The sequence below is a fragment of the Leucoraja erinacea genome, chromosome 7, assembly GCF_028641065.1.
Source record: "Leucoraja erinacea ecotype New England chromosome 7, Leri_hhj_1, whole genome shotgun sequence".
NCBI lineage: Eukaryota > Metazoa > Chordata > Chondrichthyes > Rajiformes > Rajidae > Leucoraja > Leucoraja erinaceus.
The window spans coordinates 42,509,576-42,529,453 of NC_073383.1; the positions used below are offsets into that span (position 1 = coordinate 42,509,576).

The 19,878-nt window shown below is 45.2% G+C and overlaps 1 protein-coding gene across 1 annotated transcript in view; it reads right to left on the bottom strand.

Moving 5' to 3' along the window:
* The window catches only part of LOC129699142 (uncharacterized), a 285,806-nt gene that overhangs the window by 51,638 nt on the left and 214,290 nt on the right, over window positions 1-19,878 (bottom strand). Inside the window, exons 32-40 of the mRNA XM_055638811.1 lie at window positions 19,462-19,575; window positions 18,450-18,536; window positions 17,234-17,347; window positions 16,222-16,308; window positions 15,006-15,119; window positions 13,994-14,080; window positions 13,207-13,308; window positions 12,252-12,338; window positions 905-1,018 (exon numbers count right to left, since the gene is read on the bottom strand). Coding sequence (XP_055494786.1) covers window positions 905-1,018; window positions 12,252-12,338; window positions 13,207-13,308; window positions 13,994-14,080; window positions 15,006-15,119; window positions 16,222-16,308; window positions 17,234-17,347; window positions 18,450-18,536; window positions 19,462-19,575 — 906 coding nt within the window. The remainder of the gene's footprint in view (window positions 1-904; window positions 1,019-12,251; window positions 12,339-13,206; window positions 13,309-13,993; window positions 14,081-15,005; window positions 15,120-16,221; window positions 16,309-17,233; window positions 17,348-18,449; window positions 18,537-19,461; window positions 19,576-19,878) is intronic.

Genomic DNA, 19,878 nt, shown 5'->3' on the forward strand with positions numbered 1-19,878 from the left:
ACTCCTGCACCTATATTTCTATTTTTCTAATCAACCAGTGTGTGCAGTGCCATGTCTTCCTCATTGGAAAAAATACATGGTGTCCACGCAGTTTAATTTGCTGTCTCTCTTCAGGGATACCATCATTAGTTGGGCCAGTGTATACCAATGTATATCGTTCCTCTCCATATATGTTACTCCAGCTCTGCTTTAAATGTATCCAAATAAACATTCTCAGCTGCACCCTCATAAGTTCATATGTTCTAGGAGCAGAATTAGGCCATTCAGCCTATCAAATCTACTTCGCCATTCAATCATGGCTGATCTATTTTTCCCTCTCAAGCCCATTTTTCTGCCTTCTCCCCATAAGCCCTGACACCCGTACTAACCAAGAATCTGTCAATCTCTGCCTTAAAAAATATCTATTGATTAGTTCTCCACAGCCGTCTGTGGTAATGAATTCCACAGATTCACCACCCTCTGACTAAAGAAATTCCTGCTCATCTCCTTTCTAAAGGTACGTCCTTTTATCCTGAGACTATGGTCTCTGGTCCTAGACAATCCCATTGGTGGAAACATCTTCTTCACATTCACTCTATCCAGACCTTTCACTATTTGGTAAGTTTCAATGAAGTTACCCCCTCATCCTTCCAAACGTCCCTCTGTGGCAGTGAGTTAATTAAGATCAACAAACACAATAGGTGTCTCAACTTCCCTGGTCATTGTCAGATGTTTAGACTTTCCAATCAGCTACCTTTATCTTTTGTGACATCAACAGTGATTCGGCCAAGACAATATATTGAACCAGTCTCAATCCAACAGCCCATGTAACTTCTGGAAGGAGGAATCCCTGAAGGAGGAATCCCTGAAGTCACACTCTGGAGAATAATTGACTCAATTTAAAAAAAAGTATCTAATGACTTACAGATGGCTTAGCAGTTTCTGCAGCAACATCAAGTTGTATATCACTCAAAGACTGATCCCCTGGGAGTTTTTCTCCTTTCACACTCTGTTTGGCATCCAATGCTGCCAGAACTGCCTGTAATTATAAGCAGAAAGATTTAATCAATCATCAGGCAATAGCAACAGCTGTGGGGTCATTATGAATAACAGGAATGTAAGGTTCAAGATTTGGGTTGAGTTACTCAGAAACTCAGTGAACAGGCCAGGCTCACTCGTTGATGTACATGTTCAAAGATCTTTTCCCATCTCTTCATCTGATTTTTCCTGCTTAACCTTACTTGGTTCCCTTAACCATATCTTCATCATCAGCCTCATCTGCCCTATGTGGCCGTGAGGTCGAATTCACATTTCTCTCTTGGTAAGAGTGTTTTCTGATCTCTTCATTGACGTTGTTAGTGTCTATCTAATATTGACAGAGTCATTATTTGATCAGAGAAAAATAAGCTACGTGTAGATGATTTATGCATGCAACCTGGGCACTGTGCAATACAATGCATGTGCCAGAATCCGTGTGCCACAAGCTACACGGGTAGAGGGGGTTTGACAGTCAGTCAAATCAATGTAGACAGTCAGTATCAATCTGACTAGTGTTACCATGCCCCGTCGCAAGCAAGACAACGTTCGACCTGCACCGCGGCTGACATATGCCGCTCGGGTCCCGATTGCTAAGAAGTGCCCCAACTGTAATTACATCCACTCTATGCAGTCGCAGTGTCCAGCATTTGGTAAAGCTTGTAATTTTTGCAAGAAGATGAACCATTTCTCGGCTGCCTGCCGCTCCCGTGGGAACTTTCCACCAGCTTCCAGACACGTTTTAAACAACTTACAACAAGTTGATAACAATTTCAGTTCTCAGTCTTCCATCGACACTGCCCACGACTCCGAGCCAAGTACTTCCATGGGAGATGCCAGTGTTTATTCTCTCCTTCATACTCAAACTCGCCTTTCCGACCCATCTGTGCTAGTCACTGTCAACAATAAATCTTTCTCTGCCAAGCTAGATACGGGGGCGAAGGTGAATGTTATGTCAACATCCCTGTTCAGGAAGATTAGAAATAATGAGCAGCTAACTGCAGATCGCTCCACATTGCGTGTTTATGGGGGAGAGGTGCTGAAACCTGTGGGAAGGGCCACTTTTAACTGTATGCTGCAGAAATCTTCGCGAGCCCTGTCGTTTTTCATTCTTAACTGTGATTGTGTGACTCTGTTGAGCAACCAGGCGTGTCAGGACCTTGGACTGGTGTCCTTCAACCGTTCTGTCCACGAAGTGCGGGTGATGCTGAATCCACCTTCTGAATACCCAGACCTATTCGATGATGAATTGGGCAAGGTGCCCCTTGTATACAAGATCGCAACTGACCCGTCGGTTGTGCCAGTGGTCTGTGCTCCGCACAAGGTATCGTTTGCCATGAAGGACAAGGTTGAAGCCATGCTGAAGAACGTGGTTGCCATAGGAGTGCTGGAAGCCGTTAGCGAACCCACCGAGTGGGTCTCCACCATGGTTGCCACCATGAAGAAGGGTAAGAGCGAGATACAGGTGTGCATCAATCCCAAAGACTTAAATCTAGCAATAAGACGTCCTCATTATCCCATGAGGACCGTAGAAGATTTTGCTGCCCAGGTCGGCCAGGCCATGGTGTTCTCAGTCCTTGACGCCAGGAGCTCATTCTGGCAAATACCTCTTGACAAACACTCCTCAGACTTAACCACGTTTGGCACCCCCTTCGGAAGATTCAAATTTTTGCGGATGCCGTTCGGCATCAACTCTGCTAGCGAGGTGTTTCAACGCTCCATGGAGCAACTGTTTGCCGGCCTGCCGTGTGCCATTATCGTGGATGACATCCTGGTATACGGGAAAGATGCTGCTGAGCACGACCACAACCTCCAGCGAATTCTAGACCGCGCTCGCCAGATCAACTTAAAACTCAACCTGTCAAAGTGCAAGTTCCGTGTAGCTGAAGTACCCTATGTTGGCCACATCTTCACAGCCCACGGGCTGAAACTTGACCCGCAGAAGACCAACGCAATCTCCGAGCTGCCTGCCCCGACCGAGGTACCCAGCCTGCAGCGATTCCTGGGCATGGTCAACTACCTGGGAAAGTTCATCCCCAACCTCAGCGAGTTGAGTGCACCCCTGAGGCAACTGATGAAAAAAGACGTTGCCTGGTCCTGGTTTCCTCAACACCAGCAGGCTTTTGACTATCTTAAAACAAAGCTGATCAGCACACCAACTCTCAAGTTTTTCGATCTACACCGTCCGATCATAGTTACGTGTGATGCATCCCGTTTCTGACTCGGTGCTGCCTGCCTGCAACTCCATGATGACGGCTCGCTACAGCCCATTTCTTATGCCTCGCGTACCATGACAGACACTGAGCAGCGCTATGCACAAATCTAAAAGGAGCTTCTTGCGGTTGTATTCGCCTGCTCCAAATTTAAATACTTTCTTTTTGGTAGCAGATTCACGGTCGTGACCATCCTCAATAAACCCATTCACATCACACCTGCCAGACTCCAGCGCATGATGTTACAGCTCCAACGATTCGACTTTCTGATTGTGTACAAGAAGGGCACCGAGATGTATGTGGCCGACGCACTATCCCGGGCCCCCCGCTACTCCTGTGAGAGGCACCCCCTACGAGCAGGAGGATCTGCAGGTACTCAATGTCAACTTTGTTCCCTCTAAGCAGCTGCAGTGCCTGGCCGAGCATACCGCCAATGACCCCGACCTGCAACAGCTTGCAGCCGTCATCCAGCGGCGGTGGCCCAGCAGACGCACCTCACTGCCTGTGGGTGCCCACCCTTTCTTTCTGGTCCGCGACGAGCTTGTGCTCCGGGACGGTATCATCATCAAGGGTCACAAGGTTGTCATCCCTGCCTCCCTGTACGACTTGTACTACAACGTTGCCCACATGGGGCATCCCGGAGCCGATGCCACCGTCTCACATGCCCAAGAACAGTACTATTGGCCCGGCATGGCCAAATACATTAAAGCCCGAGTAGCCTCCTGTCCTGACTGCAACACCCTGGCCCCACATCAGCAGCGCCAGCCCCTTCTACAGCAACCAGCGCCTGTCATGCCCTGGACCTCGCTGGCTGCTGACATATTCGAATGGCGAGGCAAGCACTACCTGGTGTTGGTTGATTCATACTCCAAATTGTTTGAGGTGGACCTTCTCCCTGCTATCACTTCTGAGATGGTTATCAGCAAGCTGTGCAGACACTTTGCTACCTTCGGGCCCTCGGTCCACTTACAGACAGACATTGGCCGGCAGTTCACCAGCGCAGAATTCAAGGCTTTCACTGTCAAGTGGAACTTCCACCACTACACCAGCAGCCCTGAGTACCCGCAGAGCAATGGACTGGCCGAGCGAGCTGTCCGCAGTGCCAAGAATTTACTCGAGCAGTCTCGCCTGTCCAATTGTGATTTTTACCTGGGTCTACTCAACCTCCGCAACGTCTCTCGAGACTCTACCATGCGATCCTCTGCCCAGCGCCTGATGTCCCGCGTGCTTCCCCCACCGATGCCGATCACACAACAATCCCTGATACCCAAGGTCCTCGAGCCTGCCGCCGTCCAGCAACGGATCGATCACAAACATGAGGTACAGCGCCGCTCTCACGACAAGTCCTGCCGCCCGCTCTCACCTCTACTGCCTGGCCAGGTCGTCCGCATGCAGACAGCCACCGGATACTCCCGACTCGCGACCGTTGTTGGTGTGGACGACTCCCCGAGATCTTATCTGGTGGACTTTGATGGAGCTGTCTACCGTCGGAGCCGCCAGCACCTGTTGGCCGTTAACGAGCCGCAGCCTCCTCCTGCGGCTCCTTACGCACCTCCGTTGCGCTTCCAGCCTGCTGTTACTAATTACCCCACAGCTCCCTGCATGTCCCGGTCCGTTCGCTTGCCACGTTCTCCTCCTTCTGTGCCTCCTGGTTTCGGGCGGATGATTTCCTCCCCTGCTCGTTCTCCTTCTCCTCCTCCTGGATCCCCCGTGCCGGTTGGGTCTCCTCCCGCATTCCCGGTTGGGTCTCCGCCTGCTTTCTCCTTCCCGGCTGCTACCGCTCCGCCTCCTCTTCTATCTGGTGGGGAGGGTGATGGTGCTATACGCACACGCTCGGGTCGGGTTGTCAAGCCTCCTGTCCGCTACGGTGATTTCGCCTAAATTTGCATCTGTTGTATAATCACACTGCCACTGTTCTAATTTCATTTTTAGATTTCTAAGGGAAAGGATGTAGATGGTTTATGCATGCAACCTATAATGTAGCTAACCACGCCTTAGTTATCTCAGTATAATTGTGATATCTTCCCCTTGCTCCACCCCTGGTTCCAGTACGCCTGAAGACTAGATGCAGTCAGTACTGGGACGTGCCATACATGTGCCTTTATTAAGTACTCAGTAAAGTTACAAGTGTGTCAGACTTGACTTCTTTACACTACGTATCACCCCATTCAAATTCTTTCATTCTCCTAATATATCTATCACGGCACCAGTCTGTTTTAATTTTCTAGTGATAAGAGCAAGCATATTCATTCATTCATGACACAGACACAAATACAACCAGCTGGGAAGTTTGTGAATCTTTCATTCATGTTTCTTGTGGGTCAATGGCCATTTCACAATTTGGGGATAAAAGCTGTGTACCGTGTTTCTTTCTATAATTGCTGCCAGACTGCCAAGTTACTTTTTCAGATTTTCAGCATCTGCAGCTTTTGCTTATGTTCTTAGCACAGTTTAACTAAGATCTCATCTTGCACCTTAAGCTATAGCTCTCACAACAAAAGAAGATGACATTTGGCCCAGTAAATCCATGCAATCACCCAGGAAGCAATCTTATGTCAAAAGAAGCACAAAATCCATGAACAATGATTCATGGAAGGAATATCAGGCTAAATATCCAAAATGGCCTGATAGTCTGCATCCCAGAGTACTCAAGGAGGTGACCCTAGAGATTGGTGATCATTTCCCAATGTTCTGTCGACTCTGGGTCAGTTCATGTGGACTGGAGGGTAGCCAATGTAACTCCACTTTTTAAGAAAGGAGGGAGAGAGAAAACAGGGAATAACAGACCAGATACTCCTACATTGGTAGTGGGGAAGATGCTTGAGTCAATTATTAAAGATGTTATAGCAGTGCATTTTGAAAGCAGTGACAGGATTGGTCAGTCATGCTTGACTAATCTTCTGGAGGTTTTTTAGGATGTAACAAGTAGAATGGAAAAGGGAGAGCCAATGAATGTGGTGTATCTGGCCTTTCAAAAAGCCTTTGACAAGGTCCCATACAAGAGATTAGTGTGCAAAATTAGATCACATGGTATTGGGGGTAGGGTATTGACAAGGATAGATAACTGGTTGGCAGACAGGAAGCAAAGAGTAGGAATTAACGGGTCCTATTCAGAATGGCAGGCAGTGACTAGTGTGATGCCGTATGGCTCGGTGCTGGGACCCCAGTTACTTACAATATATATTAACGATTTAGACGAGGGAATTAAATGTGACATCTCCAGGTTTGCAAATGACAGAAAGCTGGTTGGCAGTGTGAGCTGCGATGAGGATGCTATGAGCCCGCAGGGTGACTGGGATAGGTTGGGTGAGTGGGCGGATGCATGGCAGATGCAGTATAATGTGGATAAATGTGAGATTTTACTTCGGAGTCACGTGAGTGACTTCGTGAAGAACCCGCTTCCAACGCATGCGTGTCATTACGCTACACGCATTGCAACTCGTCATTGTCGGGAGGAAGGACGTTCCTCCCAAACGGCAGGGTTTCGAACCTGCAACAGTAAGGTAAGTGAACATCGTTCTTTACTTACCTTTTTCTACAGAAGGCTGTTGAAAGCTGGCGGGGGAGAAGTCTGCAAGCAGCAGGCAGCCAGCAACGGCCGGTGGCACGACAGTCTCCCTTAGCGGGAGTTCGTGCGACTTCAGCTCCGGGAAGAGAACGCCGACAAGGGAGTACTCCGGAGCCGACACAGCCCCAAAGACCGACGCTACATGGGCCTGGGGCTGCGGAACAGGTAAGAAAATTCCTTACCTTTTCTTCTTGTTTGCAGGAAGGCTGTCGAGCTGCCGCTGTACAGCAGCAGTCAGCCAGCAACGGAAGTCGGCACCACTGTCTCCCATAACGGGAGCGAGTGCCAACTTCACCCCATACAGGGTGGGGGAAAAAACAGAGCCAATAACCTACACAACAGTAGGTTGTATTAGTGCTCTGCCCCCATTTTTAAAAATTAGGGGACAATATGAGATTGCGCTCCTGCCGTGGCTAAGCCAGGTGCAGTAAGTGCAACAGGGGACAACAGCTGCGACCGGAGTCGGCTCCCGTAATAAGAATAGCTGTGCCCAACTTTCGCTCCCGACTCGCTCCCGCAACGGGCGGGAGAGGGAGCAAAAAACAAACACTGTTTCCCCACACTGCGTCTGTACAGGAGGGGAAGCTGGACAAAGGACTGTCCATAGTGCTGCTAGTAAAGCTGGCTGGGGAAGACAGAGGCAGCCGGCAGTAGCAGCCGCCATAGGCACGTTTAACTCCAGTTATAAGGAGAGCAGTGCTGACCTGGCCCCGCACCAGCCAGAACACCACGGCCGGGCGGGAGACCATTCAAATAGAGCCGTTGCTTTGACCAGTCAATAACGGCAGCAGATGGGTGATTGCAGGTGCAGAAACAACGGGCTGCGACAAAGCTGGTGGGCTAGATGGAATCAGCTGTGCCAGATGTCCTCCACACCAGCCATATCCACTCCACGGAAGGAAGGACAAAGCTGGAGAAGGAGGACCGTGGAGCAGCGGGCAGCCAGCAGCAGCCAGCGGCACTTGGATCACCCGTAGTGGGATCAGCTGTGCCCGATGTCGGCCCCGCACCGGCCAGATCCATGCGGCCGAGCGGTAAGGCTAGACACAAAACAAACAAGGTCGTGGACTCAGAAGGGTCCGACTTTGCATAACCGCCGGCGGCCAGCGCCCGAGAGCGCGGGAGCGGGAAGAAGCGGTGTATGGAGCCTTGCTCCAACGTGATAAACCCACAACAGTACCTCTTTGAGGGCTGCACAGTGCTTCTACCCCATCAGAGGGGAGCACTGTGGGTCAGTTCTGGGCTGACCTGCAAGAGGGGTCCGCAGAACAAAAGACAAGTGGGCAGGAGGTAAGCCCCACAGGGGTACCCCGTGCGGGACCCTAGAGATCTCTAACTCTATAAAAAAGAGTAGGCAGGACCCTGATGGGCCAGAGCCTGGTAATACAGCGTCCCATGATCCTAACACAGCAGGGACTCTGCTGGACATGGTGGCTGATTACTTTAACCAAGTCAAACAGGGGTAGACTTGGATCCAGGATGGCAATAGTATTACTATATGTCTGGCCACAAACTCCAACAAGAAATATTTACAGAAACTGGCCAGACATCTGCCACCTGGCAACGGTGAGGCATTACAGGTGCCCAGTGTAAACCAATGCATTTGGCAGCATATGGGGACGAACATCAGGAACCAGGACCTCAAGATCCAGAAAACCTTAAAGGGATTGACGGAAGGGATCACAGCATACACCCGCACCCTGGACTAAACGGAGGTAACCAAAGACCATCAAGACGCACTAGCTCTGTTTAGTAATATGCAATACGAGCTGAACTACATGTGGAAGGCTGCCATTCAGCCAGCACTGGACCCCTAAAATGCTACCATTTGCAAACAAAGAACCGTGGGTGGACGAAGCAAGACACTGGGGCTCATCAAGGCCAGCGCTAGGGCCTATTTTGGAGCACGATACCAGCCACATGCAAGGCCATAAAAATGTGGCTCATACCAGTGGCAGTGCCAGAAATCAATATAACCCGCAGTAGCCTTTTTAGGGTATGGCCAGGGGACGGCCACCCTGGAAGATGCGGAAGCCTCAACCTCCCACACAACCCCGAACAAGAGATATCAAACCAGAACCCCCTTTTTAAAAAAACCAAGGAAATAACACAACCACCGGTAACCATGGAGGTAGGTGGGTGTGGTTTCTTCTGTTAAAAAGGGACCCACGATGGTGGGGGAGGGGAGGTTGCAACACTACAGTTATGTATGGTATAAAATCACTACAGATTCATATAATCTCAGCAGTATTCAGGGTTATCTGATAGAATTTACTCATCCCAATAACCCCAGTACAACATACACCAGAATGGCATTTTGTCCTTACATAAACCAAACAATCTAAAGCCCACATGGTGCTACAAAAATTGTACACAAAAGGTGTGATTGAGCATATTTTTCATGGAACATTAGAATTTGTATCAAACATATTTATTAAAAATAAAATAGATGGGGGTTGCAGGATTATCATTGACCTTTCAACCCTAAACACATTCGTTCAAGATGTTCATTTTAAGATGGATACTCTTATTACTGATAAAGACTTGGTGTCAGCTGGGTTTTTCTATATGGCAGGCATTGACTCAAAAGAGGGGGAACTTTGGCAATATAGAGCTTACCAAAGGGGCAAACATTAGCCCCAATATTATTTACCAAAATTCTAAAACCAGCTTGGCATTGTTATGTAAACAAAGCCATAGGGTGATGTATTTCCCCCGTTCTGCCCCATCAATGGGGTACTAGGGAAAATTCAACTAGACTCGGCATCTGGGATTCTCATAGTACCCGACTAGCCTACTCAATCATGGTATTCGGTCATACAGGGGATGGTGTTAGAACCATGTTCCCTCATGAACATAGCCAAATTTATTAATTCATCCAGTGACTGGGGGCAGTCATCCATGCCATAAGACTATGGATTTGTTGATTTGTAGAGTCTGAAAGACCCACTACACGGCATGGGGCTGTCAGACAGGACGATGAATCTCATCTCATCTGCACTAAGACTGTCAACACGGAAGCAGTACCTTGGACACATCAAGAAATGGGGCATATACTGCTTGGACAACAACCTCGACCAAAAGGCCAAGAACATTCTGGCCGTATTGGAATTTTAACAAGCCTCCATTATGATAATCGATGGAGCTACAGTGCCATCAATAGTGCCAGAAGTGCACTCTCCAATTACCTATCACAAGGAACGGAGCGGCACACGGTGGGAACGCACCCCCTGGTAACAAAACTCATGAGGGGCATATTCAATGGTAATCCCCCTAAAACCAGGTACTCCGAAATCTGGGAGGTGGGTGTCGTTCTAAACATGCTGAGGAGCTGGTAGCCCATAACAGCATTGTCACTTCAGTAACGGACCATGAAGATGGTTATGCTCATGGCGGTAGTTACCGCACAACGAGTCCAGCCATTAAGCAAACTGAGCCTGGACTCCCTGATCATCTCACCCGAGAAACTGGTGTTTGTCATACAGGATTTAATAAAAGAAAACAGACCAGGTTCATCGGGTCAAGTGTTTGAATTTATGGTATACCCATATGACGAACGACTGTGTATAGCAAGACACATCCAACTATACATAGAATATACTAAGAGCATTCGAGGTCAGAGAATGGCGTTGTTAATCTCTTACAAGAAACCGCACAAAAGGGTCACGACCCAAACTATATCAAGGTGGCTCAAATATGTCCTAAAGATGGCAGGAATAGACACTAATGTTTTTTAACTCTCATTCCACCAGGGCTGCAGCAACATCCGCAGCAAAAATTCTAGAGGTACCCACAGACCAAATCCTCAGAATGACAGGATGGTCATCCGAAAGGTTTTTTCCAAAGGTTTTATAATAAACCAGTTATATTTTGGAGCCATCATCGTGTTCGGAAACCATTTTACGTTCAACAATATAATTTGCCCGAAAGGTTACAGGGCTATGATTGTCAATTTAAAAAAATTATATATTTTTTCGTTATACCAAACAACTCTTTGTATAAGTGTGTTTTAAAATTACTAATGATGCTCTCTCCCAATACCCAAGGCAGTTGTGAAGCATGGACTCGTTCCACGGCATGAGGTCACAGAGCTTTGAAATCTTCACGAAGTCACTCACGTGACTCCGAAGTAAAATAGTAAGATTAAACGAGAACTTACCAGTTTGAAGTTTGATCTGTATTTTATGAGGAGGAACGTTGAGGGAATACGTGCCCTCCGCTCCCACCCTCTTATGATCATATCAAAAACTGGTATCTCTTTGATAATCTTACTATGTTAGATCATTATAGGTTCCTGTGACCTCACACCGCTGCTTTGAAGAATGACACGCATGCGTTGGAAGCGGGTTCTTCACGTATTCCCTCAACGTTCCTCCTCATAAAATACAGATCAAACTTCAAACTGGTAAGTTCTCGTTTAATCTTACTATTATCCACTTTGGTGGCAAGAACAGGATGGCAGATTAATATCTCTGTCACTGAAAGTAAGCATGCAGGTACAGCAGGTAGTGAAGAAAGTGAATGGCATGTTAAACTTCATTGCAAGGGGATTTGAGTTTAGGAGCAAAGAGGTTTTAGTCTCCTAATTTGAGGAAGGACATTATTGCTATTGAAGGAGTGCAGCATAGGTTCACCAGGTTAATTCAGGGGATGGTGAGACTGACATATGGTTGAATGGGCTTGTATTCACTGGACTTTAGTAGGATGAGAGGGGATCTTATGGAAACATACAAAATTCTTAAGGGATTGGACAGGCTAGATGCAGGGAAAATGTTACCGATGTTCGTGGAATCCAGAACCAGGGGTTACAGTTTAAGAATAAGGGGTAGGCCATTTAGGACTGAGATAAGGAAAAACTTCACCCAGAGTTGTGAATCTGTGGATTTCTCTACCACAGAAAGCAGTGGAGGCCAATTCACTGGATGTTTTCAAGAGAGTTAGATTTAGCTCTTCAGGCTACAGGATTCAAGGGATATGGGGAAAAAGCAGGAACGGGGTACTGATTTTAGATGCAGCCATGATCATATTGAATGGCAGTGCAGGCTAGAAGAGCCGAATGGCCTACTCCTGCACCAATATTTCTATGTTTCTAATCAACCTGTGTGTGAAGTGCCATGTCTTCCTCATTGGAAAAAATACATGGTGTCCACGCAGTTCAATTTGCTGTCTCTCTTCAGGGATACCATCATTAGTTGAGCCAATGTAACAACCTCTGTTGAACAAAATTCATCAAAGAAGGAAACATTTATACCAAAATGATGTATTTCATTTTGCAGTGCATTCAAGAGCACAGTCCCCACATGCTGAACCATCCACTGAAAGGCTTACACTCGATCACTGATCACCTTCTGCCAGACACCAACTTCATCTTGAGTAGCTTCAACTTTGGGCAGTTCTGGAAGTAATCCATCATCCATGAATGGCGCAGGAATTTCTCTAGGTAAATGAAGCCATACCTCACTCCCTGATCTTGAAGGTTGTCCTCGTGGATGATTTTCTCCTTCAACATCCCGTCTGGGATCAGTTTCTGCAACATTCTTCTTCTGTGTATATGTAGAAAGATTTGATCAATGAGATCAGACAAGGGCAACATGCTAATGCCAACTTTGACTGGGGCAGCACCAGTTTGATGTTGAAATAACACGGCTTCAAGGGAGAGAAACTGGACATTTCGCCCAACTGACCTCTGTCAACATTTGTACTGCATCAGACTATCCTGCCACACGTCGTCCTCATAGTCTTCCACATCATTCCCCTCCATATATGTTACTCCAGCTGCTTTAAATTTATCCAAAGGAAAAATCTCAGCTGCACCCTCATAAGTTCTAGGAGCAGAATTAGGCCAATCAGCCTATCAAATATACTTCGCCATTCAATCATGGCTAATTTATCTTTCCTTCTCAACCCCATTCTTCTGCCTTCTCCCCATAAGCCCTGACACCCGTACTAAACAAGAATCTGCCAATCTCTGCCATAAAAAATATCTAAAGAAATTCTTCCTTATCTCCTTTCTGAAGGTACGTCCTTTTATACTGAGGCTATGGTCTCTGGTACTAGACTCTCCCATAGGTGGAAACATCCTCTCCACGTTCACTCTACCCAGACCTTTCACTTTTTGGTAAGTTTCAATGAATTCCCCCCTCACCCTTCCAAACATCCCTCTGTGGCAGTGAGTTAATTAAGATCAGCAAACACAATGGGTGTCTCAACTTCCCTGGGCACTGTCAGATGTTTAGACTTTCCAATTAGCTACCTTTATCTTCTGTGACATCAACAGTGATTTGGCCAAGACAATATATTGAACCAGTCTCAATCCAACAGCATTCAGTAAATGAGGAATCCCTGGAGTCACACTGGAGACAAATTGACTCAATTTTCCAAAAAGTATCTGATGACTCATAGAAGACTTACTGTTTCTGCATCTACATCAAGTTGTGTACCACTCAAAGACTGATCCCCTGGGAGTTTTTCTCCTTTCACACTCTGTTCGGCATCCAATTCTGCCAGAACTGCCTGCAATTATAAGCAGAAAAAATTAATCAACCATCAGGCAATAGCAACAGCTGTGGGGTCATTATGCTAAACATAAGGTTGTCCTCATAAGGTTCAAGATTTAGGTTGAGTTAAACAGAAAGTCATGGAACAGGCCAGGCTCACTCGTTGATGCACATGTTCAAAGCACTTCTAGAGATCTTTTCCCATCTCTTCATCTGATATTTCCTGCTTAACCTTAACTTGGTTCCCTTAACCATATCTTCATTAGAATGGCCTACTCCTGCACCTATATTTCTATGTTTCTTATCAACCTGTGTGTGCAGTGCCATGTCTTCCCCATTGGAAAAAATATATGGTGTCCACGCAGCAATCTTATTAGTCAAAGTTGAACTGTCCATGCAGTTCAATTTGCTATCTCTCTTCAGGGATACCATCATTAGATGAGCCAATATAACAACCTCTGTGAACAAAATTCATCAATGAAGGAAACATTTATACAAAACTGATGCATTTCATTTTGCCGTGCATTCAAGAGCACAGTCCCCGCATGCTGAACCATCTACTGACAGGCTTACACTAGATCACTGATCACTTTCTGCCAGACACCAACTTCATCTTGAGTAGCTTCAACTTAGGGCGCTTCTGGAAATAATCCATCATCCATGAATGGTGCAGGAATTTCTCTAGGTAAATGAAGTCATACCTCACTCCCTGATCTTGAAAGATGTCCTCGTGGATGATTTTCTCCTACAGCATCCTGTCCGGGATCTGTTTCTGCAACGTTCTTCTTCTGTGTATATAAGTAGAAAGATTTGATCAATGAGATCAGACAAGAGCAACATACAAATGCGAACTTTGACTGGGGCAGCGCCAGATTGATGTTGAAATAACACAGCTTCAAGTGAGAGAAACTGTTCATTTAACCAACTCACCTCTGTCAATATTCGTACTGCATCAGACTATCTTACCACACGTCTTCCTCAAAGTCTTACACATCATTCCCCTCAATATATGTTACTCCAGCTCTGCTATAAATTTATCCAAAGGAAAACCCTCAGCTGCACCCTCATAGGTTCTAGGAGCAGAATTAGGCCAATCAGTCCATCAAATATACTTCGCCATTCAATCATGGCTAATCTATGTTTCGCTCTCCACCCCATTTTTCTGCCTTCTCCCCATAAGCCCTGACACCCGTAGTAACCAATAATCTGTCAATCTCTGCCTTAAAAAATATCTATTGATTAGTCCTCCACAGCCGTCTGTGGCAATTAATTCCACAGATTCACCACCATCTGACAAAATAAATTCCTCCTCATCTCCTTTCTAAAGGTACGTCCTTTTATACTGGGGCTATGGTCTCTGGTCCTAGACTCTCCCATTGGTGGAAACATCCTCTCCACGTTCACTCTACCGAGACAATCAACTATTTGGTAAGTTTCAATGACGTTTCCCCCTCATCCTTCCAAACATCCCTCTGTGGCAGTGAGGTAATAAAGATCAGCAAACACAGTGGGTGTCTCAACTTCCCTGGGCACTGTCAGACGTTTAGACTTTCCAATCAGCTACCTTTATTTTCTGTGACATCAACAGTGATTCGGCCAAGACAATATATTGAACTAGTCTCAATCTAACAGCATTCAGTGGAGGAGGAATCCCTGAAGTCACACTCTGGAGACATATTAACTCAATTTTTCAAAAAGTATTTGATGACTCACAGAAGGCTTAGCGGTTTCTGCCGCTATATCAAGTTGTGCATCACTCAAAGACTGAGTCCCTGGGAGTTTTTCTCCTATCACACCCTGTTCAGCATCCAATTCAGCCAGAACTGCCTGTAATTATAAGCAGAATAAATTAATCAACCAAATGGCAATAGCAACAGCTGTGGGGTCATTATGCTAAACAGGAATGTAAGGTTCAAGATTTAGGTTGATTTACACAGAAAGTCTGGGAACAGGCCAGGCTCACTCGTTGATGTACATGTTCAAAGTACTTCTCGAGATCTTTTCCCATCTCTTCATCTTATTTTTCCTGCTTAACCTTACTTGGTTCCCTTAACCATATCTTCATTATCAGCCTCATCTGCCCTATGTGGCCGTGAGGTCCAATTCACATTTCTCTCTTGGTAAGTGTGTTTTCTGATCTCTTCATAGACGTTGTTAGTGTCTATCTAACATTGACAGTCATTATTTGGTCAGAGAAAAATAAGCTACGTATCACCCCATTTAAATTCTTTCATTCTCCTAATATATCTATCATGGCACCAGTCTGTTTTCATTTTCTAGTGATAAGAGCAAGCATATTCATTCATTCATGACACAGACACAAATACAACCAGCTGGGAAGTTTGTGAATCTTTCATTCATGGTTCTTGTGGGTCAATGGCAATTTCACAATTTGGGGATAAAAACTGTGTACCGTGTTTCTTTCCATAGATGCTGCCAGACTGCCAAGTTACTTTTTCAGATTTTCAGCATCTGCAGCTTTTGCATATCCATTATTATGTTCTTAGCACAGTTTTTGCACCTTAAGCTATAGCTCTCACAACCAAAGTAGATGACATTTGGCCCATTAGATCTATGCAAGCAAGAAAAAAGCAATCTTATTAGTCAAAGTTGAACTGTCCATGCAGTTCAATTTGCTATCTCTCTTCAGGGATACCATCATTAGTTGAGCCAATGTAACAACCTCTGTTGAACAAAATTCATCAAAGAAGGAAACATTTATACCAAACTGATGTATTTCATTTTGCAATGCATTCAAGAGCACAGTCCCCACATGCTGAACCATCTACTGAAAGGCTTACACTCGATCACTGATCACTTTCTGTCAGACACCAACTTCATCTTGAGTGGCCTCAACTTTGGGCAATTCTGCAAGTAGTCCATCATCCACGAATGATGCAGGAATTTCTCTAGGTAAATGAAGCCATACCTCACTCCCTGATCTTGAAAGTTGTCCTCGTGGATGATTTTCTCCTTCAACACCCTGTCTGGGATCAGTTTCTGCAACTTTCTTCTTCTGTATATATAAGTAGAAAGATTTGATAAATGAGATCAGACAAGAGCAACATACTAATGCCAACTTTGTCTGGGGCAGCACCAGTATGATGTTGAAATAACACGGCTTCAAGGGAGAGAAACTGGACATTTAGCCGAACTGACCTCCGTCAACATTTGTACTGCATCAGACTATCCTACCACACGGCTTTCTCAAAGTCTTACACATCATTCTCCTCCATATATGTTACTCCAGCTCTGCTTTAAATGTATCCAAAGGAAAACCTCAGCTGCACCCTCATAAGTTCTAGGAACAGAATTAGGCCAATCAACCCATCAAATATACTTTGCCATTCAATCATGGCTAATCTATCTTTCCCTCTCAACCCCATTCTTCTGCCTTCTCCCCATAAGCCCTGATACCCATACTAACCAAGAATCTGTCAATCTCTGCCTTAAAAAATATCTATTGATCAGTCCACCCCAGCCGTCTGTGGCAATTAATTCCACAGATTCACCACCCTCTTACTGAAGAAATTCCTCCTCATCTCCTTTCTAAAGGTACGTCCTTTTATACTGAGGCTGTGGTCTCTGGTCCTAGACTCTCCCATTGGTGGAAACATCCTCTCCATGTTCACTTTATCCAGACCATCAACTATTTGGTAAGTTTCAATGAAGTTTCCCCCTCAACCTTCCAAACATCCCTCTGTGGCAGTGAGGTAATTAAGATTAGCAAACACAGTGGGTGTCTCAACTTCCCTGGGCACTGTCAGATGTTTAGACTTTCCAATCAGCTACCTTTATTATTTGTGACATCAACAGTGATTCGGCCAAGATAATATATTAAACCAGTCTCAATCTAACAGCATTCAGTGAAGGAGGAATCCCTGAAGTCACACTCTGGAGACAAATTAACTCAATTTTCCAAAAAGTATCTGGTGACTCACAGAAGGTTTAGCGGTTTCTGCAGCAACATCAAGTTGTGCATCACTCAAAGACTGAGTCCCTGGGAGTTTTTCTCCTATCACACTCTGTTCAGCATCCAATTCTGCCAGAACTACCTGTAATTATAAGCAGAATAAATTAATCAACCAAATGGCAATAGCAACAGCTGTGGGGTCATTATGCTAAACAGGAATGTAAGGTTCAAGATTTAGGTTGATTTACACAGAAAGTCTGGGAACAGGCCAGGCTCACTCGTTGATGTACATGTTCAAAGTACTTCTCGAGATCTTTTCCCATCTCTTCATCTGATTTTTCCTGCTTAACCTTACTTGGTTCCCTTAACCATATCTTCATTATCAGCCTCATCTGCCCTATGTGGCCGTGAGGTCCAATTCACATTTCTCTCTTGGTAAGAGTGTTTTCTGATCTCTTCATAGACGTTGTTAGTGTCTATCTAACATTGACAGTCATTATTTGGTCAGAGAAAAATAAGCTACGTATCACCCCATTTAAATTCTTTCATTCTCCTAATATATCTATCACAGCACCAGTCTGTTTTCATTTTCTAGTGATAAGAGCAAGCATATTCATTCATTCATGACACAGACACAAATACAACCAGCTGGGAAGTTTGTGAATCTTTCATTCATGGTTCTTGTGGGTCAATGGCAATTTCACAATTTGGGGATAAAAACTGTGTACCGTGTTTCTTTCCATAGATGCTGCCAGACTGCCAAGTTACTTTTTCAGATTTTCAGCATCTGCAGCTTTTGCATATCCATTATTATGTTCTTAGCACAGTTTTTGCACCTTAAGCTATAGCTCTCACAACCAAAGTAGATGACATTTGGCCCATTAGATCTATGCAAGCAAGAAGAAAGCAATCTTATTAGTCAAAGTTGAACTGTCCATGCAGTTCAATTTGCTATCTCTCTTCAGGGATACCATCATTAGTTGAGCCAATGTAACAACCTCTGTTGAACAAAATTCATCAAAGAAGGAAACATTTATACCAAACTGATGTATTTCATTTTGCAATGCATTCAAGAGCACAGTCCCCACATGCTGAACCATCTACTGAAAGGCTTACACTCGATCACTGATCACTTTCTGTCAGACACCAACTTCATCTTGAGTGGCCTCAACTTTGGGCAATTCTGCAAGTAGTCCATCATCCACGAATGATGCAGGAATTTCTCTAGGTAAATGAAGCCATACCTCACTCCCTGATCTTGAAAGTTGTCCTCGTGGATGATTTTCTCCTTCAACATCCTGTCTGGGATCAGTTTCTGCAACTTTCTTCTTCTGTATATATAAGTAGAAAGATTTGATAAATGAGATCAGACAAGAGCAACATACTAATGCCAACTTTGTCTGGGGCAGCACCAGTTTGATGTTGAAATAACACGGCTTCAAGGGAGAGAAACTGGACATTTAGCCGAACTGACCTCTGTCAACATTTGTACTGCATCAGACTATCCTACCACACGGCTTTCTCAAAGTCTTACACATCATTCTCCTCCATATATGTTACTCCAGCTCTGCTTTAAATGTATCCAAAGGAAAACCTCAGCTGCACCCTCATAAGTTCTAGGAGCAGAATTAGGCCAATCAGCCCATCAAATATACTTTGCCATTCAATCATGGCTGATCTATCTTTCCCTCTCAACCCCATTCTTCTGCCTTCTCCCCATAAGCCCTGATACCCATACTAACCAAGAATCTGTAAATCTCTGCCTTAAAAAATATCTATTGATCAGTCCTCCCCAGCCGTCTGTGGTAATTAATTCCACAGATTCACCACCCTCTTACTGAAGAAATTCCTCCTCATCTCCTTTCTAAAGGTACGTCCTTTTATACTGAGGCTATGGTCTCTGGTCCTAGACTCTCCCATTGGTGGAAACATCCTCTCCATGTTCACTTTATCCAGACCATCAACTATTTGGTAAGTTTCAATGAAGTTTCCCCCTCAACCTTCCAAACATCCCTCTGTGGCAGTGAGTTAATTAAGATTAGCAAACACAATGGGTGTCTCAACTTCCCTGGGCATTGTCAGATGTTTAGACTTTCCAATCAGCTACCTTTATTTTCTGTGACATCAACAGTGATTCGGCCAAGATAATATATTGAACCAGTCTCAATCTAACAGCATTCAGTGAAGGAGGAATCCCTGAAGTCACACTCTGGAGACAAATTAACTAAATTTTCCAAAAAGTATCTGGTGACTTACAGAAGGCTTAGCGGTTTCTGCAGCTATATCAAGTTGTGCATCACTCAAAGACTGAGTCCCTGGGAGTTTTTCTCCTATCACACTCTGTTCAGCATCCAATTCTGCCAGAACTACCTGTAATTATAAGCAGAATAAATTAATCAACCATCAGGCAATAGCAACAGCTGTGGGGTCATTATGCTAAACAGGAATGTAAGGTTCAAGATTTAGGTTGATTTACACAGAAAGTCTGGGAACAGGCCAGGCTCACTCGTTGATGTACATATTCAAAGTACTTCTCGAGATCTTTTTCCATCTCTTCATCTGATTTTTCCTGCTTAACCTTACTTGGTTCCCTTAACCATATCTTCATTATCAGCCTCATCTGCCCTATGTGGCCGTGAGGTCCAATTCACATTTCTCTCTTGGTAAGAGTGT